At 66.1% G+C, this 21,942-nt stretch overlaps 4 protein-coding genes across 10 annotated transcripts; 2 read left to right on the forward strand and 2 right to left on the reverse strand.

Annotated features, from left to right (window-relative positions):
* The first annotated feature begins 884 nt into the window (after nt 1–884).
* Nucleotides 885–6,838, forward strand: GCK (glucokinase). 2 transcript variants are annotated; one of them, XM_064731294.1, is made up of 10 exons: nt 885–1,441; nt 3,305–3,467; nt 3,571–3,725; nt 3,914–4,033; nt 4,123–4,218; nt 4,525–4,624; nt 5,156–5,339; nt 5,539–5,694; nt 6,273–6,506; nt 6,590–6,838. In XM_064731294.1, the coding sequence occupies exons 1-10, from the start codon at nt 1,397–1,399 to the stop codon at nt 6,732–6,734; spliced, it is 1,398 nt and encodes a 465-aa protein (XP_064587364.1). In that variant the 5' UTR covers nt 885–1,396; the 3' UTR covers nt 6,735–6,838. The 2 variants fall into 2 exon arrangements, with proteins under 2 accessions (XP_064587364.1, XP_064587365.1); XM_064731295.1 differs by lacking the exons at nt 885–1,441; nt 3,305–3,467; nt 3,571–3,725; ... (1 more) ...; nt 4,123–4,218; nt 4,525–4,624 and having other exon boundaries at nt 5,215–5,329.
* Nucleotides 6,839–7,569: 731 nt separating this feature from the next.
* LOC135457031 (saposin-C-like) lies at nt 7,570–9,756 on the reverse strand. Of its 3 annotated transcripts, none has more exons than XM_064731297.1 (5): nt 9,603–9,756; nt 8,575–8,696; nt 8,370–8,498; nt 8,118–8,290; nt 7,570–7,666 (listed from the first exon to the last, which is right to left on the reverse strand). In XM_064731297.1, the coding sequence occupies exons 1-4, from the start codon at nt 9,748–9,750 to the stop codon at nt 8,123–8,125; spliced, it is 567 nt and encodes a 188-aa protein (XP_064587367.1). In that variant the 5' UTR covers nt 9,751–9,756; the 3' UTR covers nt 7,570–7,666; nt 8,118–8,122. The 3 variants fall into 3 exon arrangements, with proteins under 3 accessions (XP_064587367.1, XP_064587369.1, XP_064587368.1); XM_064731299.1 differs by having other exon boundaries at nt 9,220–9,733; XM_064731298.1 differs by having other exon boundaries at nt 8,575–8,699; nt 9,220–9,733.
* Nucleotides 9,757–9,829: 73 nt separating this feature from the next.
* Nucleotides 9,830–15,303, forward strand: POLD2 (DNA polymerase delta 2, accessory subunit). Its single transcript, XM_064731292.1, has 11 exons — nt 9,830–10,013; nt 10,528–10,818; nt 12,655–12,776; nt 13,248–13,371; nt 13,444–13,558; nt 13,705–13,903; nt 13,998–14,078; nt 14,347–14,504; nt 14,607–14,734; nt 14,811–14,912; nt 14,989–15,303. Exons 2-11 carry the CDS (start codon nt 10,599–10,601, stop codon nt 15,144–15,146), a joined length of 1,407 nt encoding a protein of 468 aa, XP_064587362.1. The 5' UTR covers nt 9,830–10,013; nt 10,528–10,598; the 3' UTR covers nt 15,147–15,303.
* On the reverse strand, nt 15,265–21,886 carry AEBP1 (AE binding protein 1). 4 transcript variants are annotated; one of them, XM_064731284.1, is made up of 21 exons: nt 21,370–21,886; nt 20,846–21,271; nt 20,567–20,632; nt 20,258–20,329; nt 20,047–20,136; nt 19,692–19,808; nt 19,466–19,558; nt 19,261–19,329; nt 19,108–19,182; nt 18,920–19,029; nt 18,684–18,823; nt 18,511–18,595; nt 18,290–18,434; nt 18,113–18,201; nt 17,743–17,866; nt 17,474–17,670; nt 17,051–17,230; nt 16,639–16,978; nt 16,410–16,549; nt 16,237–16,336; nt 15,265–16,154 (listed from the first exon to the last, which is right to left on the reverse strand). In XM_064731284.1, exons 1-21 carry the CDS (start codon nt 21,785–21,787, stop codon nt 15,598–15,600), a joined length of 3,633 nt encoding a protein of 1,210 aa, XP_064587354.1. In that variant the 5' UTR covers nt 21,788–21,886; the 3' UTR covers nt 15,265–15,597. The 4 variants fall into 4 exon arrangements, with proteins under 4 accessions (XP_064587354.1, XP_064587352.1, XP_064587353.1 ...); XM_064731282.1 differs by having other exon boundaries at nt 19,692–19,811; XM_064731283.1 differs by having other exon boundaries at nt 19,692–19,811; nt 20,567–20,629; nt 21,370–21,885.
* Nucleotides 21,887–21,942: the final 56 nt, after the last annotated feature.

A 21,942-nucleotide genomic window follows, 5' to 3' on the forward strand; every position in this document is an offset into this window, starting at 1 on the left:
GCGGGGCCTGCTCGGCTCCGTAGGGCGGGGTCTTTCTGTGGGGCGTGGTCTCTCCCTGGGGCGGGGCCTGTTCGGCTCAGTGGGGCGGGGTCTTTCTGTGGGGCGTGGTCTCTCCCTGGGGCGGGGCCTGTTCGGCTTAGTGGGGCCGGGTCTCTCCGTGGGCGGGGTCCCGTCTGTGGGGCGGGGGTCCCGGTGTGGGGCGCGGGTCCCCTATGTGGCGCCCTGTCCCCGCAGTGTGGTGACCGTCTCTGGGAAGCGGGAACGGCCTTCCCCGGGTGCTGGAGGGAAGTGGGGAGTGGGGACCCTTCCACGGGGCGGTTCTGTCCCGGGGTGGGGTGCCCTCCATGGTGGGGATGTAGGAGCTGAGCCCCCCGCGGGTTTGGGACCCCTCAGAGGTGTGGGGAGCCCTCGTGGTTGGTGACACAGGGGCAGGGCTGCCAGGGCCCTCCTGTGACCCCGGAGGGGCAGGGGGTGCTGTGGGGTGACCCTGCATCCCCCAGGCCCTGCCCTGACACCCAAAACGCTGTGTTTCCCCAGAGCCCCCAGGGCTGTCGCCGTCCGGGCCTCCCGGGGTGTCCCACAGCAGCGCCGGAGCTTTCGGGGTCACCCATCCCCGGGGTGCCCCTCATCCCACTCGGACCTCCCCTCTTTCCGCCGCACCGGGAGCATGACGTGCTGCGGGGGTGCCGGGGTGCCCCATCCCCGTGCCCACACCGGCACCATCCCGGATCCCCGCGGTGCCGGTTCGGGGGTGCGGTCCCGTCCCGGGCCGGGGCCCGCAGCGCTCCCGCCGCCCTCGCCCCCGGCCGTGCCCGGTCTCCATGGGAGCGCGGTTGCCAAGCCGGCCGCTGGAGTGCCTGCCGCCACCATCGAGCCGTTGGCACGGCAACGGGGACACGGCTGACCCGGGGCGGGGTGCGGCGGGGAGGGTCCCGGCCGAGCCCGGCCAGCGCACCAGGGGTCCCCAAGGCTGCCGGAGCCCCCCGCGCCGGGCTGGGACGCCCAGGCAGGCCGGAGTCACCGCGGCAGCCCCGGAGAGCGTGAGCGGAGCTGAGCAGAGCATGTGGGGCCGCAGGGCTGACCCCGCCACGGCCCCGGGGCCCGCACGCTGCCGCTCCGCCTGAGGGCCGGGACCGGGGCCGGGACCGCCTCGCTGCCTGAGGGGACCGGGACCGCCTCGCCGGGGCCGCTCGGGCCCTCGGATGAGATAAGGCAGCGAAAGTGGAGCATCCGCGAGGGACGGAGCGAGGGACGCGGCACGGAGCAGCGCGGGGCCCGGCGGACGCGCTCCAGGCCAGGGCAGGGCGCTGCCCCGGGCCCGGCACCACGGTGGGGACACAGCGGCCGAGGGGGGCACGGCTCGGCCCGCAGCCCGCCCCAGCCCGCGCCTGCCCCCATGCTGGATCACCGAGCCAGGATGGAGAGCAGCAGGAAGGAGAAGGTGAGGTGCTGCGGGGGCCCGGGCGGTGACGGGAGGAGTGCGGAGCCCAGCCGGGCTCCAGCCTCCCCTGGTGCTCCCAGCAGCTCCCAAGGCTCCAGCCCAGAGGAGGATGGCTGCTGGGGAGGACACCAGGGCAGCCCCATCCCTGAGGTCACCCCCAGAACAGCACAGGCCCTACAGCACAGAGGGCTCCTGATGGAGCTGGGAGCGTTTGTGGGACGTTCTGCTGGGCTGGGATTCTCCCACCCTCCCAACATCCCCAGGATGGGATGGGGCCTGTCACCTCCATCATCTGTCTGTCATCATTGTCACTGAGGCACCCAGCAGGGTGGCACAGGGCTCATCCCAGCCAAGAACCAGCTGTTTGTGGGGCATCCTCTCCCAGATGGATTGAGCTCAGGGGACACCAAGGGAACACTGAGGGGACTCATCACGTGCTGGACCAGCAGAGATGAGTGTCACTGGCCACTGCAGCCTGCAGCCACAGGGTTCCCAGCTCCGTCCCTTTGGTGGGATGTGTTGGAGCACACCATTTCCATGGGAAGCTGAGAGCCAGATAATGTCATGTGGGAAGAGCCAAATCCTGCCAGGGAAGGACCAAACCCATGGTTTTGAAGGCGAAGGGAGACATGAGCAGGGAAATGTGGTGCTGAGATGGGAAAAACACTGGAGAAATAAAACTGGGACTCCCAGGTGCCCGCCTTTGGACAGGGACCCTCCAGCCATGGCAGATTGGGGATTCCCATGCCAAGTGGTGCCACCGGATGGATTGGCACTGAATACCTGCAGCCAACAGCCCAGGAGGGCTGAGCAGATCCAGCTCCAGCTTTCCTGGCAGGATTTTTCCAATCGTTCTGGCCAATCACCCTCAGGACCAGGGCAAACCTCCCCGCCGTGGGTGCCCAGCCCCATTCCGGGGGCTCCGTGCGGCAGCCACGGCACTGGGGGCCGGGTGATGTGCCAGGGCAGCTGGATTGAGCCACAGCAAGGGGCGCCCCCAGAGCTGGGACGCTCCAAACGCTTTCCTGAGCCCCCTACCCCAAAACCTGTCGGGAAACAGCAGCAGCCTCGAGGCAAACACCTGTGTGCCGGGAAGAGGCGCTGACTAATGAGCCCTAATGCTGCCGGCTGCAGCTGGCCGGGAGGGAACGCCGGCCCCGCTCCATCTGACAGCCGGGGCACCTGGCCCCAGCCCTGCCGCCTAATGGAGGCTGCGCCGAGCCCGGGGTTGCTACGGACAGCATAAACACGGATCCTGCTTGCCAGGTGCTTCCCTGGAGTGGGCCCTGCGGCTCTCCCTGGCAGCGAGACAAGGCAGCGATCCCCAGGAGCATTCCTGCCTGCCTGCCCTCTGCCCCATTTTAGCCCCACGTTTCCCGGTGGGGTACAGGGAGACGGATGCTCCCAGGGGAGCAAGGGTGACACACCAGCATCTTCATCATAAAATAAACCCACGTCCTTGGTGGGAGATGCTGTGCTCCTCAAGGGCATGGCCAGGAGCGCTCCTTGCTGGGAGTGACTCTGGGATTCATCAGGATGGAAGGTCCCAGGTCACTGCTGGAATGGTGCACAGCCACCCAAACAATTCAGCTGGGTGACAGGGATGGCAGGAGGCCAGTGCCAAGCCCGGACACTGACTGTGGTGTCCTGCAGGCAGCACCAGAAGGGGCCTTGGTGCCTCATGATGGTTCTATGGATTCCCTGCTCAGGGAGAATAGCAGAGCAATGGGATATGTCATTTCAGGGTGGCCATGTGAAAACAGGGCTGGGGGAAGGGAAACTTGGAGTTTCCTGAAAGTCTTGCAGCTCAGGCACCTTGCATCCCAGATCCCTGGTCCCTGTCTGACGCTGTGCTGTGTGCAGGTGGAGCAGATCCTGTCGGAGTTCCGTCTGAAGGAGGAGGACCTGAAGAAGGTGATGTACCGCATGCAGAAGGAGATGGACCGAGGGCTCAAGCTGGAGACGCACGAGGAAGCCTCTGTGAAAATGCTGCCCACCTACGTGCGCTCCACCCCCGAGGGCTCTGGTACGATGCCACTCCAGCCCCTTTGTGCCACCCTTCCAGCTCTGCGTGCAAGGCTGAGCCTACCAAGAGCCCGTCACCTTGTCCCCTCTCCCTGGCTTTGCAGAGGTGGGAGATTTCCTGTCTCTGGACCTGGGCGGCACCAACTTCCGTGTGATGCTGGTGAAGGTGGGCGAGGGGGAGGAGGGGCAGTGGAAGGTGAAGACGAAGCACCAGATGTACTCCATCCCAGAGGATGCCATGACTGGGACGGCTGAGATGGTCAGTGGAGCACACGGGGTGTCCCATCCCGTCCCAGTCCCTTTCGTTGTGTGTGTTTCAGTGGGAACACCTGAGGGGACACACCCGTCCCTGCAGCCTGGGGAACCCGTGGTGGGGGACAGCATCTGTCCAAGGGCAGTGGGAGGTGGGGACATCCCTCGGGAAAGGCTGGATCCCCTGTCTTCCAGCTCTTCGACTACATCTCCGAGTGCATCTCTGATTTCCTGGACAAGCACCAGATGAAGCACAAAAAGCTGCCCCTGGGCTTCACCTTCTCCTTCCCTGTGCGGCACGAGGACATCGACAAGGTGAGGGGGTGTCCAGGCAGCACCAGGGCTTGGAGGTCCCCAAGGCTCACCTAAAGCACAGCCCCATTTCGGTCTGATCCCCATTGCAGGGCATCCTCCTGAACTGGACCAAGGGCTTCAAAGCCTCGGGCGCGGAAGGGAACAACGTGGTGGGGCTGCTGAGGGACGCCATCAAACGGCGAGGGGTGAGAGGATCCCCCTGTGCTGGCACCACCCCTGCTGTCCCTGCCAGGCTCACTGCAGCCTGCCTCTGCCTGCCACAGGGCCACTGCAACCTGCTGTGTCCCCAGGAAGGAACCACAGGAGCTCAGCTGTCCCCAAATGGGGCTGCTGGAGCCACCTGTGTCTCTAGGCAGGGCTGTTCCATGTGTGTGCACACACATGTGCATGACACGTGCCCAGGCCCTCACCCCTGGGGACCATGCACCCCAAACCCACCTGTCTGGGGACAGCCTGGCCCCCCAGGAGCCCACACTGGTCCCTGTCCCCAGGACTTCGAGATGGACGTGGTGGCGATGGTGAACGACACGGTGGCCACGATGATCTCCTGCTACTACGAAGATCACCGGTGCGAGGTTGGGATGATTGTGGGTAAGATGCCCCTTCTACAGGGACACGTGGCTGGGCACAGGGAGCTGTCCACGGGCCTGCTGCCCTGCTGCTGTCCTGTGCTTCTAGGGGGACACACCAACCACAGGGGGGTGGCAGTGGCACTCTGCTGACTTTGGGAGGAGAAAGGGGGTGGTCATCATGACAGGGCTGGTCCCCAAGGAGCTGCCCTGGCCCCAGACTCTGGCCTGTGTCAGTCCCTACCACCCTCACAGGGAAGGATTTCTTCCTGGTATCCAATCTAATTCTCCCCTCTTTTAGTCTGAAACCTCTTTCTCATGTCCTGGAGCCCCCCTTGAAGCAGTGGTATACCATGGTGCCAGTCACCAGGCTGAGGAACATCCCTCAGGCTCCATATGGATCCCAACCCCTGCCCTGGCACGTCTGGACCCCCTCAGTTCTTCCCCACTGCTGCACAGCACTGTCCCAGTTCTATCCCAGCTGGGATGGGGGGCTGTGGTGGGGCGTGCCAGTGCTGCCCCCCTGCCCAGACCCATGCCCAGTTCCTGGCAGGGACGGGCTGCAACGCCTGCTACATGGAGGAGATGCACAACGTGGAGCTGGTGGAGGGCGACGAGGGGCGCATGTGTGTGAACACGGAGTGGGGGGCCTTTGGAGCCTCCGGGGAGCTGGACGAGTTCCTGCTGGAGTACGACCGCGTGGTGGACGAGACCTCCCTTAACCCCGGTCAGCAACTGTAAGGAATAGGAGAGATCCAGTTCCTCTGGGCGTCCCTCCCGTCCCTGTGCCGCGCTGGGCTCAGCCCCGGCAGGGCACCCTCCGCCCTGGGCCATGAACACATCCAGCAGGGAGGGGGGAGGAAAGAGGGGCTGCTCTGGGAGGTGAGCCCTCAAATCCCAGCTCTGATGCCGCCCCCTGGCCTGTGCCCCCCCCAGGTACGAGAAGATCATCGGGGGGAAGTACATGGGGGAGATCGTGCGGCTGGTGCTGCTGAAGCTGGTGGATGAGAACCTGCTCTTCAACGGGGAGGCCTCTGAGAAGCTCAAGACTCGTGGGACCTTTGAGACCCGCTTCATGTCCCAGATTGAGAGGTACAGGGCTGGGGGTCACCCCCAAACTGCCTGCCAGGCTGCACAGCACTGGGAGGCCTGTGCCCTGACTCTGCACTGCTCCAGGCACACTGAGGAGTCTGTGCTCTTGTTCTGCGCTGGGCATGGGTCCCACCCTGTTCCATCATCCCATCCCCTTTCACTGCCTCATTTTGGGCTCCTGTTACCCCACACCAGCCTACTCTGACTGTCCAGTCCCCGTGTTCTGCCACCCAAACCACAGTGTCCCCTGTCATGAGCCCATCATGATTCCATGGTTCCATATCTGCCCACTTTGTCCCATATTGGGGTCCCCATGTCCCATCACCCCACATAAGGGGGGCCCACTTCCAGGTCCCTCTGTCCCATCACCCCACAGCAGCCCCACGTTGGGGTGCCCCATGCCATCACCCCACACCGACCTGCTCTGACTGGCCCAGTTGGGGTTCCCCATCCTGGGACCCCATACACTGTCCCGTGTGAGGCTCCCCCATCCCCTCACTGCCCCATCGCTCTGCAGCTGCCTCCCCAGGCTCCCCACCCTTCAGCCATTGCCCACCCCCTTTCCTCCCCTACCCCAGCGACTCCGACGACCGCAAGCAGATCTACAACATCCTGTCAGCCTTTGAGCTGCTGCCGTCGCGGACGGACTGCGAGATCGTGCGGCGCGTGTGCGAGAGCGTGTCCACGCGCGCTGCCCAGATGTGCTCGGCCGGGCTGGCCGGCGTCATCAACCGCATGCGTGAGAGCCGCAGCCAGGACACCCTCAAGATCACCGTCGGCGTTGACGGCTCCGTCTACAAGCTCCATCCCAGGTGGGGACCCTGGCGACGCCCCCGTCCCTCCCTTCATCCCCCAAGCCCTGACCCCACCAGTGACCCTGCATTCACCTCCCCAGCTTCAAGGACCACTTCCACGCCACGGTGCGGCAGCTGACGCCCGGCTGCGACATCACCTTCATCCAGTCTGAGGAAGGCAGCGGGCGCGGGGCCGCCCTCATCTCGGCCGTGGCCTGCAAGATGGCCTGCATGATGGGGCAGTGAGCTGGACTCGGGGGGACGGCAGGGCCGGCGCTCCTCTGGGAGCTCACACGGACGCGGGGAGGAGGCGGCTCCGGCCCCCAATAAACGGGGTGTGTGTGGACTTCTCTGGGGCCGCTCTGGCCAGTGCTGCTCTCTCTCCGTGCTGGCAGAGAGACCCCCATGGGGCTGCCCCACATCTATGGGGTGGCCACGGAGCTTCCCGTGCCCTCACCTCCCTCCCCCATCCTCACACAGCCACAGCAAGGAGGGCTCCAGCGCATCCCAGCCCCTTTTCTGGGAGAAAGCCCCGCCAGGGGGGTGGCCTAGAGATGAGGGGTCTCTGGGGGTACTTTGGGGGGGATGTCAGGCTAGAGGAGCTCCCCACCAGTGATCCCTGGGGTGCAGAGGGTGACCGGAGTGCACCAGCAATGGGCCAGATGGAGGAGGTCAAACAGAAGAGATTCCCTGCACTCCAATTGGCTGGAATTAAAGAAAAAGAACCGGGTGTGGGATTCCCTGTGCTCTGATTGCCTGGGGCTGAAGCAGGGATGCCCCGTGCTCAGCTGGCACAGCGAGGAGGATCCCAAGCCCATGGCAGCGCCGGTGACAAGCGGGTGACAAATGACAGTGGCGAGTGCAGGGACAGATGTAGTGCCAGGCATGGGGTGCGCAGGGAGGGGACAGTGACAGCCAGCACCACACGGGTGTGTGAAGCCACAGGGGACACACCCCACCCTACTGCTGGCACCTCCGGTGTCACCTTGGCCCTGCTGAGGGCAGGCTGTCCCCTGCCAGTGCCTGGTGCCATTCACCCTTGTCACCATGTCCCCCCAGGGCAGACAAACGAGACCCTGGAGCCAGAGGAGGGAGTTTATTGTGGGGAGGGGGATGGCTGGGCTGTGGGGCCATCGGGGCTGGAGGGGCGTCGGGTTTGGGGGCACTCGGGGCCGTGCCTGTGGAGAAAGGAAAGAGCAGGGGGAGTCAGGGGCCAGTGGAAGCAGCTCCTCCAGCCCTCCCCCTGCTCCACAGCGCACTGGGGGTGGCCTGGCTCACCCCCACCCTACAGAGTGCAGCACGGAAGGTTCTGAAACACTCCCACCCTTCCAGCAGGTGTGGGGTGAGGGATGCGGGATGCAAAGTGTGGGATGCAGAGGGGGGATATGGGATCAGGATGTGGGGTGCAGGATGCAGGGCTCAGAACACAGTGCAGGACTGGGACATGGCGCGCAGGATCAGGATATGGGTGCAGGATGTGGTTCAGGACCAGGTTACAGGGTGCAGGGCGCAGTGCACGACAGGGGGTGTGGGATTGCCATGCAGGGAACAGTACACGGTGCAGGATGTAGGATGGGGATGTGGGGTGCAGGATCAACCCATGCCCGTGGGGTGCAGGTGGGCACTGACCGTGCTCAGGAGCGGCAGAGGCCGATGGCAGTGCAGATGTCCTTGGGCATGTCCCCGTTCTGCAGCCCCTCGCTGATCTGCTCCTGGTACTTGCTCACCAGCTGCTGGCACTGCTTGCCCAGCCTCCGGCCCAGCGCCCGGCAGCCCTTCTGCAGCGCTGCCTGCACCGCCGACTGCCAAAGCCACCACAGGTCAGGGGGACACAGGGACAGGGCCCCCAGCCCGGCCCCCCAGCCCCTCATCACCCCTCACCTCGTCGGGGTCGTCACCTGCCAGATCCTGCATCTTCTTCAGGACCTTGGTGCACAGGCTGCACTTCATCTTCTTGCCCTCTGCCACACTGTCCCCGTCAGCCACGCCGTCTCCGTCAGCCACGTCCCCCTGTGGGGACACACAGACCCTCAGGGCTGCCTGCACCCCCGGGTGGCCCTGGCAGTGCTTGGGGCTGGGGTCTCACCAGGACCAGGCTGTCCCAGAGGTGCTGGCACTGCTGCTCCCAGCCACAGCGCTTGGCCGTGGCCGTGTCCCTGCACCAGGAGATGGGGTCACCCTGGCAGGGCAGGGGGTCCGCGGCCTGAGCTGCTGCAGGGGGACAGGACGGTGAGCGAGGCTGCAGGGTGGGTGCCCATCAGACCCCTAAACCACCAGCCCCAGGTACTCAGCCCCATCCCCACCATCCTGCCTGCCTGTTCCCACTGTCCCCAAGTGCCAGTGTCAGCATGGGCACCATGCCCATCATCCCTGGGTCCTCAGGCAGACCCCATCCCTGCCACCCCCAGCTGCTTGTTCCCATCAGACCCCATCATCCCTCCTGCCTGTTCCCCTGTCCTTCTCTCCACACCCCTGAGTGCCTGTGCCTGCACAGACCCCATCCCTGGCACACACAGACCCTCCCTGCACAGACCCCATCCCCATCACACACAGACCCTCCCCACACCCCTGAGTGCCTGCCCCTGCACAGACCCCTGGCACACACAGCTCCCCACACAGACCCCAGCCCCCCAGCTCAGTCACACAGGCTGCCATTCCCGTTGTCCCCATGTGTCCTGTCCCCTCCTCTCGGGGTGCCTGTCCCCCCGGGGAGGCAGGAGGGTCCCGGTACCTCCCAGCAGCAGCAGCAGGACGAGGGTGGCAGCCATGGTGAGCCCGCCGAGCCGGTGACAGCAGGTGACACTGCCTGGCCGTGGTGACTGCCTGCGTGCTGACCCCTTTTATAGCGGGGCCACGGGCTGTGGGGGTGGGGGACCGAAACCCCAAAACCCCAAACCCCAAAACCCCTTAAACCCGTGCACAGCTGCTCCCAGAGCCCTTCCTGCCTCACAGCTCCACCCCCGCGGGAAGGGCTTCGGGGGAAAACGGGGAGCTCGGCACCCCCAGCCTCACCCGGGGGGGACACCGGAAGCTCGGCACCCCCAGCCTCGCCCCTCAGGGCCGCTGCCCCAGAGCTAGGGCGGGGAGGGACCGGCCGGACCCCCGGGGCCCTACCGGGGGTCCGTCCCGGCTCCTCCCGGGACCCCTCCGGGCTCCGGGGAGCGCAAGGGCTCGGTGTCCCCTCGGGGTCGGTGCCGGTGTGCCCTCCACCCCATGGGTTCGGGTCGGTGCCGGTGTCTCTCGCTGTCCCGGTCCCCGCCATGTCGCCCCCCCCCGCCGCCCCCGGCCCGCCGCCGTTCCCTCGGCGGCTCTGACGTCACTTCCCCGCGCGCCGCACCACTTCCGTGTTTGCGGCCTCGCGCCTTTTCCCGCCGCGGCCCCGCCCCCATGGCGGGCCCCGGTACCGGCGGCGACCCTCGGCCTGCGACCCCTAACCCCCCACGGACCGGCCCCTGACCCCTGACCCGGCACGGACCGGCCTCTGACCCCTGACCCCGCACGGACCGGCATCTGACCCCCCCTCCGGTACGGATCGGCCTCGGACCCCTGACCGGCGGGAGCCCCGGGCCGCGGCCGAGCGGCTGTGCCCGATTGGGAGCGAGGGAGACCCGGCTGGGGGGGTCTTGTGAGGGCCGCAGCCTGAGGGCGGCTGCGGGTCTGGGGGGCTCGCGGTGCCGCGGGGAGGGGGATCGTGCCACAGGGACTGTGTTTGCTGGGCACGGCCAGGGGGCTGTGCAGGGCCTGGGTCCCTTTGGGAGAGGGGGCTGCGGGGATCCGGAGGCCGAGTGCACTTTGTGGGGGCTTCAGGCGTCCTGCTCGGGGGGGGATCGTGGGAGAGGATGGTGCGGTCACCAGGATGGGTCTGGGGATGCCCTGGGTGGGGAGGAGAGGGGGGCCGGGGCTGCAGCGTGCACAGAGGGTCAGACCCGGGCGCGGTTTGTATTTTGGAGGTGGAAGGATCATTTTCGGGGGGTGTCACTGGGGTGACAGTGGTGGCCGGGCCCGACCCAGACCCTCAATTCCCCGGTTTGTTTTGCAGGCCCGGACCGGGTGGTGCCCGCACCCTCAGTTCCCCGGTTTGTTCTGCAGACCCGTGGCCGCACCCCGAGGATGTTCTCGGAGCGGGCGGCCCCCACGGCGCAGGGGCTGCTGGCCCCCCCCTCGGGCGAGCCCCCCACCTTCCCGCGGGTGCCCGTGGCCGCCTACTCGGACCTGTCGCAGCCGTTCCGGCTGGGCGAGCGCAGCTTCTGCCGGCAGTACGCGCACGTGTACGCCGTGCGCCTGGCCGGCATGCGGCCCTGCCTGGAGCGCCGCGCCCGCGGCCGCTGGGGTGAGCAGCGGGGAACGGGAACGCGCTGCCCCGGGGAACACACTGCCCTGGGGAAAGGCACTGCCCCGGGGGAGAGGGGAAACACTGCAAAAAATGCTGTCCTGGGGAAAACACTGTCCAGCGGAAAGGCACTGCACTGGGGAAACACTGCCCTGGGGAAATACTGCCCCAGGGGAAAAAATTGCTAGGGGAAAGGAGAAACCCTGAGAAAAACGCTGCCCTGGAAGAAACATTGCCCCAGGGAAAACGTTGCCCAGGAGAAAATACTGCCCCGGGGAAAGGCACTGCCCTGGGGAAACACTGCTCAGGGAAAGCACTGCCTTAGGGAAGGGAAGAAAACTGCCCCAGGGCAGGGAGACCACGATTGTCACGTCCCCCCATATGCTTTAGGGAGCAGGAGCTGAGCCTGAGGTTTGTCAGGGTGGGGCTGGGGGCCCAGGCCAGGAAGTGGGGTGCGGGGGGGGTGAGAGGTGCTGGCTGTGCTGGGGGGGCTGTTTCCTGTCCTGGGGGGTTGTGGTTCTGCGGGTGGGACCCTCGCTCAGAGTTTCCGTCCGCGGGATGAAGCAACACTGCTGGGGCTCTGCCCCCCCTCCCCGGCCTGAGATCGAATTTCCTTCAGCTTTGCCCTTCTATGGGCAAAAACCCCTTGAGTGGGAGCTTTTGGGCCAGCACAGCTCTTGTGCTCTCCCCAGCCCCGTGGGCTGTGTGGAGGCAGAGCCAGTGCTGGTCCCACTGCGAATGTCCCTCCTTGGCTGGGCTCTGCCAAGTGTGACAGGACCCGGTGGTTTGTGAAGCTCCACCTCCCCGAGCCCTGGGATGGGACCAGATTTTGGGGTTTTGTTTCCCAGCAGGAAGCGCCTGCAGGCAGAAATTTGGAGAGCACAGCCCCCTCCCCCCAAACACACAATTTGGGGAGCTTGAGCCAAAAATAAGAAACTTCACCAGGATTGTTTTTGTTCTGACTCAGAGTGTTTGCATTCCTGGGCTCGGGAAGCCTTGTTTCCAGTGCGGGGTGCCAGGGATGGCAGCGGGGTGCTCTCCCTGGGACAGGAGTCACGTTCAGCAGCGCATGATGAGCAAAGTGGGGTTCTGGGGAGGAGAAATGTCACCCAGAAAGGACGAGGAGCTGGGGCAGGCAGCATTGTTTTGGGAGGGGAGACCAGGAGCGGGTTCCTTGCTCTTCTCCACGGCCTCAGGCTCAGGATGGACTTCACAGGCTGGGTTAAATGGGAATGACAGTCCCACAGCCACATCCTGCATGGGAGGACACACCCTGGATGGGGCTGGAGCACCTCTGGGTCCCCAGTTTTGGGCTCACCTTGTGGTGAGGGAGATTTTGCTCCTCTCCCAGCCTGCATCCCCTGTGGATCCCTGCCTGAAGCCCAGGGCCCTCTCAGCCCTTCTCTGGCAGTGATGGGGATCCTGAATTCCAGCGGGGATCTGGGCCAGAGGATCTGGCCCTGGCAGGGGTCAGGTTTGGGGGCACTGAGTGATCTGTTTGGGTCATCCCCAGGGTGGAGAGCAGGAGCAGCAGCCCCCATGCCCAGGGTGCATCTTCCTGGGGCCCTGAGCTGTTGGTGGGAGCTGAGCACAGCACGGTGACCCAGCTCTCCCCCCAGCACAGAGGAAATGCCTGCAGGCTCGCAGGCTCTGGAATGCTCCTCGGCCCCATCTGGCCCACACATGTCTGCTGGGCGCCATGCCTCGAGGAGAGGAGAGGAAAGGCAGGAGGCTCCCAACATTCCCCAGCACTGGGGCCCTGCAGCTGCTGCCGCCAGCCCTGCCCCTGCCTGCCTGCACCCCGGGGCCACTGAGCTGACCCCCGTGTCTCCACAGGGGAGGACATTGCCCTGCGGAGGCTCTCGGAGCTGCAGGAGGGAGAGAAGTGCTGCGTGGTGGGGACGCTCTTCAAGGCCATGCAGCTGCAGCCCTCCATCCTGCAGGAGATCAGCGAGGAGGTAATGGGCTCACCCCCTCCACACAGCTCAGGGGCTGTGCCAGCACACCTGAGAGCTCACTGTGGCTTCCCTGTGTTCCTTGTAGCCAGGGAACTGGCGGAGATTTGAGCAGGATGGCCTGGCCCTGGATGCCACCTTGGTGCCAGCATGTGTGGATAGCTTCCACTTGCCCAGGTTGCTCCAAGCCCTGTCCAACCTGGCCTTGAACATTTCCAGGGACTCAGGGGCTGCTTTGGGCAGCCTGTGCCGGGGCCTCACCACCCTCACATTCCTTCCCCATATCCAGTCTAAACCCACCCCTTGTCCATCTGTCCCCTGCCCACTTTCCACCGCTCTATCCCAGTGAGTGAAACCAGCCCATCTGGGGGGTTCCAGCTCCCCCAGCTGGTGGTGAGGGGCTGGGGTTGGGGAGGGTCCTTGGGGCTGCTGGTCCTTGCTGAGGCCCCCAGAGCTGTCCCTGTGCCCTCGCAGCACAACCTGGTGCCTCAGCCCCCCCTGCCCAAGTACATCCAGCCCTGTGACGAGCTGATGCTGGAGGACGAGCTGCAGAGGATCAAGCTGGAGGGAGCCATTGATGTGCAGAGGCTGGTGACAGGTGAGGGACAGCGTGGCTTCGGTGGCCCTGAGAGGGCTGCCTGGGGCTGAGTGCCTGCCTGCTGTGCCGCAGGGACCATCGTGGCTGTGTATGGCCGTGAGGAAGAGGATGGCAAGTTCCTGGTGGAGGATCACTGCCTGGCCGACCTGCCGCCGCCGCTGCCCTGGAGCGGGCCCAGCTCTGACCGGTGAGGCAGCAGCAGCACTGGGGCTGGCACTGTCCCTGCTGCATCCTTGTGCCAGGGGGGCTGCCAGGGGGCCAGGGTCCCCTGCCCCAGCTCTCTGAGCCCCTCGGTTTGGGAGTGTGGCACACTGAGCCTCTCCATCCCTGCAGGTTCGTGCTGCTGGCTTCGGGGCTGGGGCTGGGCAGCATGAGCGGGGAGACCCTGCTGAGCACTCAGCTGCTGGTGGACGTGGTGACGGGGCAGCTGGGTGCAGAGGGTGAGCAGAGCTGTGCTGCCCACATCACCCGAGTCATCCTGGCTGGGAATCTGCTGAGCCAGAACACCCAGAGCCGAGACACCATCAACAAGGTACGGCAAGGAGGGGGCTGCAGCCTTGCCTGGGGTGTGGGGAGGGGGCAGAGGGGGTGCAGGGCTGTCCCTCACTGTCTGCCTACTTACCCAGGCCAAGTACTTGACCAAGAAGACGCAGGCTGCAAGTGTGGAGGCTGTGAAGATGCTGGATGAGATCCTGCTGCAGCTCTGTGTGAGTGCTCAGGGCTGGCCAGGAAGTCGGGTTCCTCTGGGAGAGGGAGTCTTGTTCCTGAGGCAGGGTAGCAGTGCAGGGTGGCAGAACCCCCTTCCCCAGCACCCAGCTTCCCTCTGAGCACCCCACATGGGGAGGCAGCTCCAAATCCTTTTCCTGGGATCCTCGGTGGAGCCGAGCGGGGCGTCCTGGGGAAAAGGAGCAGCAGTGACACCAGGTCTTTGCCCTGAGCCCCTTGGCGGGGGCTTTGATCCCACTCTGCCCACAGAGCTCCGTGCCCGTGGACGTGATGCCCGGCGAGTTTGACCCCACCAACTACACGCTGCCACAGCAGCCCCTGCACCGCTGCATGCTGCCCCTGGCCAGCGCCTACGCCACGCTGCGCCTCGTCACCAACCCCTACCAGGCCAGCCTGGACGGGGTCAGGTAGGCAAACCTGCCAGCTCTGCTGGCTCTCAGTGCCGTGGGGCCGAGGGACACGTCCCAGCACGCCCAGCATCTCAACCTCCCTTTCTTTCCTCAATGTAGGTTTTTAGGGACATCGGGACAGAACATCAGTGATATCTTCAAGTACAGCAGCATGGACGACTACCTGGAGATCCTGGAGTGGACACTGCTGGCAGGACACATCAGCCCCACGGCCCCAGACACCCTGGGTACAGTGAGGACTGGAGGGTTGTTGAGTGAGGGGGCTTTGCCAGGGGCTCCCCCAATAATTCCCATCTTCCCCAGGCTGTTACCCATTCTACAAATCCGACCCATTTATCCTCACCGAGTGCCCTCACGTCTACTTCTGTGGCAACGCGCCCCGCTTCCAGTCCAAGCTGCTCCAAGGTGGGTCTCAGAGCACCCCCAGACCCTCCTGGGGCTGTGGGGGGCTCCTCTGCCTGACACCCACCTGTGCTTGCAGGGAAGGAGGGGCAGCGGGTGCTGCTGGTGACGGTGCCAGACTTCAGTGCCACGCAGACCGCCTGCCTCGTCAACCTGCGCGACCTCAGCTGCCAGCCCATCACCTTCTCCAGCTTCGGGGCTGACTCTGAGGACGGGGACATGGAAGTTGGACACTGACCACAGGGAGGGCACAGACTGCACAAGCCCCCACCCCTCAAGGGGTCCTGGCACTCACTGTCGTTCTCTGTTGTCTGGGAGAGCGACAGAGCTGGGGAAGCACTGGAGGGACCACATGTTCATACCAATATAACTTGATTTATTTGTGTAACAAAAACTGTATGGAGGGGAGAAAGGCCGTGCCCGCCTCCATGGGCCCTGCCCAGGAGAGCAGTACCACCCCTGCCACCCCACAGGGACATGGGCAGTGGGCTGGCACTGCCTGGCTCCGAGGGATGGGGCAGCATGTCCCTGACAGCAGCCAACTGTTGGCAGCAATGCCTGCAGTCCTTGGAAGCAGCAAGGTGAGGGGCTGGAGCCCACCTGGAGCAGCTGCCTGGGCTCAGGGAAGGTGTTGGAAGCCAAAGCGTCCGACCGTGGCTTGAAGCAGTGAGGGGTCACTGTAGTGTCCCTAGTCCCCGAAGTTGATGGTGTAGGTCTCGGCCGTGGTGAGGGGCTGCGCCGTGCCCGTGTGCAGCTCCCAGCCCTCCGTCTCTGTCACCAGCTCGGTGACCACCTCTGTCTCGGTGTCCATCTCCCAGGTGCCAGCCGTGGGCGGCTCCTGGCTCCAGGGCGTGTAGGCCGTGCTGCTGAAGGGGAAGGGCAGGGCGGTGCTGCCGGTGCCCGTGGGGCTGCTCGTGGGGCTGCCCGTGGTGGTGGCGTTGAGGCGCCGCAGCCGCAGCTGCTCCCGCAGGCGCATGCGGTGCCGCAGGCGCAGCCGCAGGCGCAGCCGCTCGCGCGGCGTCATGGGCCGGCCTGGCACCACGCGGCGGATGGGCCGGTTCCCGTTCATGGCCATGATCTCCCGGATGCGCTTCCAGTTGGAGCGCGACAGCACGAAGTTGCACTGGGTGGCCCCGATGTCGTAGAGCACATGGCAGGTCTTGACGCTGGGGTTGTAGCCCTCGGCCCGCGCCGACACGCGGTACTCGCCCGGGTTCAGGATGCGCCAGTAGTCCCCGCCGCTGGCTGCAGTTGGGGGGCAGCAGGGTGGGTGGGCTGGGGGTGGCACAGCGCTGCCAGCGCCCTGCCAGCTCCTCACAGCACCTACCTGTCCTGACGTTGTGGTTGATGCCCCCCACCACAATGGTGGCGTTGGCAATGGGCTCTCCCTGCTGGTCTGTCACCACACCCTTGATTCCCCGGTGGGTCTGGGTGAGGGAGAGGGATGAGTGGAGCTGTGTGGGACAGCTGGGGCAGCTGTGGTCACGTCCCACTACACACCTGCTCCATGAAGGTGAGCAGAGACTCCTTGTTGTTCTCCCACTCCTGCTGCAGCTCGCTCTCGTGGGGGAACTTGTCACAGCCCAGGTAAACGGAGAGCTCCAGGCAGTTGGTGTGCAGGTAGCTGAAGTCATTCATACCTGCAAGAGCACAGACACGCCCGCCCAGCCCCTCGCTCCCCTGCCAGTGGTGGGGTGGGGGGGCAGCCAGGCCCCTGTCCCCAACTCACTGCCAGCCCGGGGCCGCCACTTGGCGCCCTGCACGATGCCCATGGCGTCGGTGACGTCCTGCGCGTGGCAGCCCCCGCGGAAGGTCTCGGCCATGCTCAGGTGTGCCGAGGCGTAGGAGATGGCGAGCCAGCGGAACACAGCGTGGTCGGGGGTCTCCTGCAGCTCGGGCCGCTCATCCTCGTAGTCCGGCGGGCGGGGGGCAGCGGCTGGGGTCGGGGGGCTGGGCCGGGCCGTGTCGAAGGGGAAGGACACCAGCTTCTCCCCGCCCTGCAGGTTGGCTCCCAGCACAAAGGGGTTCTTGTCCATCCATGCCATCACAGCCCTTGTCTCCACTGCCACCTGTGGGGCATGGGGCATGAGGTGTTACCCCCTGCCACCTTGCCCCCACCCCATGCCCTGTGCCGCACTCACCGCCGCATCCTCGGACAGGTAGTGCTCCGGGATGGGGATGTGGTGGTTGGGGAACTGGTGGGGCACCAGCCGCCTCTCCTCGGCTGCCCACAGCGCCGACGCCAGGTCGGGGAAGTTCTCAAAGAGGTCGAAGCCTTCCTCTGTCCAGTGGCCCAGTGCCCAGTTGCCCAGTTCAGAGCCCTGCGGGCAGCCCAGGACGGACACCAGTGAGTGCAGGGGGCTGTGTCCCACCACCCACATCCCATCTCTCTACTCCTGGTCCCATCCCCTTCCCTGACACAGCTCAGGTACCCAGCCTGGAGCCCAAGGCACTGGTGAGCTGTGAGGGGGGGAGCTGCATCCTGTTCTTTTCCCATCCCATCCCATCCCAGCACCCCACATCCTCCCCCACTGCCCCATGGCACTGCCCCGTGGCCCCCTCACCGCCTCGTGGGCCAGCTCGTAGCCGTCGGGGTTGAGGGAGGGCACGAGGTGGATGCGGGTGTCGCTGACCAGGCCCCGCACGCGGGGGTTCCCGTCCTGGTACTCCTTGCACAGGAACTGCATCAGCAGCAGCAGCAGCTCCCGGCCCAGCGCCTCGTTGCCGTGCAGCCCCGCCGTGTAGCGGAACTCGGGCTCACCTGGAGGGCCCAGCAGGGTCAGCAAACACCCGGGACTCTGGCTGGGGGCCCCGGCCCCTCCACCTCCCTCACCTGTCTCGTGCTCGCCCGGGTTGTCGGAGATCTCCATGGCGTAGATCTTCAGCCCCCGTGAGCTCTTGCCGATGTTGTAGATGCGGGTGATGGTGGGACACTCCTCATTCACCACCTTCATTAGCTGCAGGGTGGGGAGAGGTGGGGCAGTGCTGGGGGGACAAGCCCAGAGCTGCAGAGAATTCCACGCCCATGGAGGGTCCCACCCTATGAAGATGCCCATCACCATGGAAGTGCCCACAAGCACAGAGAATGCCGTGCCCCAAAGATGTGCCCTCTCCTCATGGAGGGTCCCACCACCATGAAGGATCCCACCACCACGGGGGTGTCCCATCCCCTACACAGGATCCTGCCCCCCAGCCCTGCCCACCTGCCTCATGTCCTTGTAGGAGTGGTGTCGGAAGTCCAGGTTGTCCGTGGAGGTCACCTCGTTCTGCTGGCTGTAGTAGCTGCTGACAGCTGTGGGGGGGACAGGGACAGAGCAGCGGGGGATGGCTGCAGAGGTCCCATCCCAGTGGCCCCCAGGCTGCTTTGGGGTGACTGTTACCCGAGAGGGGACAGCCCAGGACCTCGAGGCGCAGGCAGAGGCTCCCGTTCCAGCGCTGGGGGTAGATGCGGATGTAGCGCGCCACCATAGGCTCAGGGAACTCGCTCAGCACCGGCGTGTCCTTGTCCACGTTGCCATAAAACATCTGCCAGGAGGGAGGGATGTACCCCAGGGGCTCCCTCCCCGTGTTTGCCCTGCCACCCACCCAGAACAGTCCCCACCATCTCTTCGTAGCCATTGCTGTACATCACCCAGTGCTGGCTGTCATTGCTGAAGCCCACGTAGAAGCTGGTGACAAAGTCATCGCTGTGGGAGGACAGGGACAGGTTGGGGCGGGGGTCCCCACGCTGCTGCCCCCTCCCACATCCCCGGCTGCAGCCCCGGATGGCCATACTGGATCTGGGAGTCGCGGCCCTGGGTGATGACCCCGGTGAAGAGCGTGATGCGGCGCGTGTCCACCTCCAGCCAGTGTGCACGGCTGTCGTCCTCAGCGCACCACGCGCCGTCGAAGAAATCCTCCTCGTTGGGGCCCGCCTGGGGACAGCGAGGGGCGTGGGCAGGGGGGTGTCGCTGTGACCCCTGGGGCAGGGCTGTCACCGTGGGGCGGGCACTGGGGGTGCCCTTCCTCACCTGCATGTTGAGGCGGCCACGCTGGGCACCCAGCCCGTGGCGCAGCATGGACGAGGCCAGGATCTGGTCGTCCTCGATGCGGTGGGACTCCAGCCCGATTGGGGGACACCCTGGGGACAGCAGGGGGTGAGGGGCTCACCCCAGCCCCAGCAGGGTGTCCCTGTCATCCCAGCAATGGGGATACTCACTTTTCTTCTCTGCTGGAGGGGCCCATTCCTCCTCATCTGGATCCCACTTCTTTCCTCCTGGCTTTTTGGGTTTTCCTGGCAAAGGAGAAGGCACAGTGAGGGGGCAGGGACGAGGACAGGTGTGAGGGGACAGGAGTGGGGGCTGGCACCCACCTTTGCGGTCCTGGCCCTTCTCCTCTGCCCAGCGCTCCTCCTCCTCCTCCTCCTCTTTCTTGGGCTTTGCTGTTAGTGAGGTGACACCAGTCCCAGGGATGTGACACCAGTCCCAGGGACATGCCACCCTCCCTGTGGCTCTGCCACCGACCCTGGGGCACACGTGTCCCCCCTGCCCACCCCCCAGCCCCTCCACCCCTCTCACAGGCTCTGATTTTCTCCTCGTCCGTCTCCATCCCGTCCTCCTTGTCCGGGTGCTCCTCGCGGGGCTTGGTGGGGGGGGGCAGCCCGTAGGACCCTGGGGGGCACAGGAGGGGCTGGGCAGCCTGGAGATGGGGGGGCAGGGATGGGGGGCAGGGACGGGGGGCAGGGATGGGGGTGTTTGGGGTGTTTGGGGTGCTGGGGCTCCCCGTCCCCCCGTTCTCACTCACAGTCGTCGTAGTCCGGCGGCTCGAAGCCCTCGCCGTAGTCGCCCTCGGTCACGGGGCCGGGCAGGGGGGGCGGCGGGAGCGGCTGCGGGGGGGGGCGCGGGGGGGGCTCCTCGGGCTCTGCTGGGGCGGGAGAGGGGCTGTGCTGGGGATGGGGAGGCAGCGAGGGGCCCACAGGGTCCCCATGTCCCCGCAGGGTCCCCATGCCCCTGCAGGCTCTCACCCTGGGTTCCCAAGGCTGAGGACAGTCCCCAGTGTCACCCTGGGTCCCCAATGTCACCCTGGGTTCCCAAGGCTGGGGCCCGTCCCCAGGGTCACCCCGAGGGGTGCCATTCCCGTGTCCCCCCCTCCCACGTACGTGTCTCCTCCTCGGGCTGGGGCCACACCCGCTCGGGTCTCCTCCTGCCCGGGGGCTTGGGGGGCTTCTGCTGCCTCCGGATGAACTCGACTGGGGACACAGAGGGTGGCACTGGTGTGTGCTGGGGGCAGGGGGACGTGCCCAGTGCCCCTCAATGTCCCCTATGCCCCCATTGCCCTCCCAGTGCCCCCGTGCCAGCCCAGCTCCCTACAGTCCTCGTAGTCCTCCCGCTCCAGCTGCTCGTTGTAGTCCAGGGTTGGGGGCTCCGGCTCCTCGGGGACCTCTGCAGAGAGGGGACACGGGGGGTGAGGCAGGGGACAGCAGGGAGGTGGCACCTGAGAACAGGAGGGAGGTGACCCTGGGGCATACAGGGGGTGACACTTGGGAGCAGAGAGATGGTGCTGGGACAAAGGAAGGTGACACAGGGGTGCAGGAAGGTGGCATTTGGGGACAGGGAGGGAGTCCCAACACCAGTAGTGTCCCCAGGACACAGGGGGTGGCCCTGGGGCTGGGCCCTCACCTGGCTCAGGGCTCCAGTCCTCCCGGCCCGGCCCCCAGCGCTCCTCTGGGGGCTCCTCCAGCTCTGCTGGGGACAGGGACAGAGTGAGGGGCTGGCACGGCCGCCCCAGGCCCTGTCCTGCCCCACAGCGGGAAGGAAAGTGGGGGACAATGGAGGGACAGAGGGGAAACCCATGGGGACACAGCTGTGGGGTGCTGCCAGGGTGTGGGTGAAGCTCTGCTGGGCTGAGACCCCCACCCCAACCCCGCCAGGGGCAAGATGGGCATCCCCAAAACTCACCTCGGACACCTCCATCCTCCTCCTCCTTGTGTGAAGGCTCCAGGAGCTCGGGTACCTCTCCATCCTCCCTGCCCTGCCAGGGCTGCTGGAGACTGGGGGGGCTCGGTGCCACTGGTGGCTTCTTGCCAGAGGCTTTGGTGGCCTTGGGTGGCTTCTCCTTGGGCTTTTTGGAGCCTTTTGGGGGCTTTTCAGAGCCTTTTGGTTTTTTTTCAGACCCTTTTGGGTTTTTTTCTGAGCCTTTTGCTGGGGTTTCAGAGCCTTTTGGCGGCTTCTCCTTGGGTTTCTTGGGGGGTTTGTTCTTGCCCCGCTCCTTGTCCTTGTCCTTGTCCTTTTTGGGCCCCCGGGGTCTCTCCTTGGCTTTCTTGGGGGTCTTTTCCTTCTTGCCCTTCCTGGGTTTCTCGGGCTCGGGCAGCGGCCCCGGAGCGCCTGCGGGGACAGAGCGGGAGCGGCGGCCGGGCGGGGTGAGCGCGGCGGGGCCGGCCCGGCCCGTGCGGATCCCGGTGATCCCGGTGCCCATCACTCACCCGTGCCGGTGCCGGTGCTGAGCTCGGAGCCAAAACCCAGCTCGGTGCCGTCCCCGTCCCCGTCCCGGTCCCCGCCGTCGCCGGGAGCGAGGAAGCCCCGCAGGAACTCCTCGATCTCGGCGTCGGTGAGCGCGGGGGGCGCCGGGGCCGCTCCCGGTGCCGGTACCGGCAGCAGCGGCAGCAGCGCGGCCGTCAGCAGCAGGCAGCAGCGGGGCGGCCCCGCCGGGACCATCGCGCCGCGCACCGGGCCCGGTACCGGAGAGCCCCGAGAGCCCCGCGAGGGCGGGCGGGGGGCGGTGCTCGGCCGGGGGCGGGACCGGGATGGCACCGAGCGGGACGGGCGCCGACACCGGGACTGCTCCGGGACTACCTGGGACCCGTACGGAACCCGCACCGGGACTGGCGCCGGGACCGGCATTGCTGGGAACCCGCACGGAACCCGCGCTGACACCGCGCGGGACTGGCACCGGCACCGAGACTGGCACCGGGATCAGCACCGGGACTGCCTGGGACCCGGCACTGGGACTGGCACCGGCACCGGCACCGCCCGGGACCGGTACCGAGCCCACACCG

The sequence above is a fragment of the Zonotrichia leucophrys genome, chromosome 22, assembly GCF_028769735.1.
Source record: "Zonotrichia leucophrys gambelii isolate GWCS_2022_RI chromosome 22, RI_Zleu_2.0, whole genome shotgun sequence".
NCBI classification, from domain to species: Eukaryota; Metazoa; Chordata; class Aves; order Passeriformes; family Passerellidae; genus Zonotrichia; species Zonotrichia leucophrys.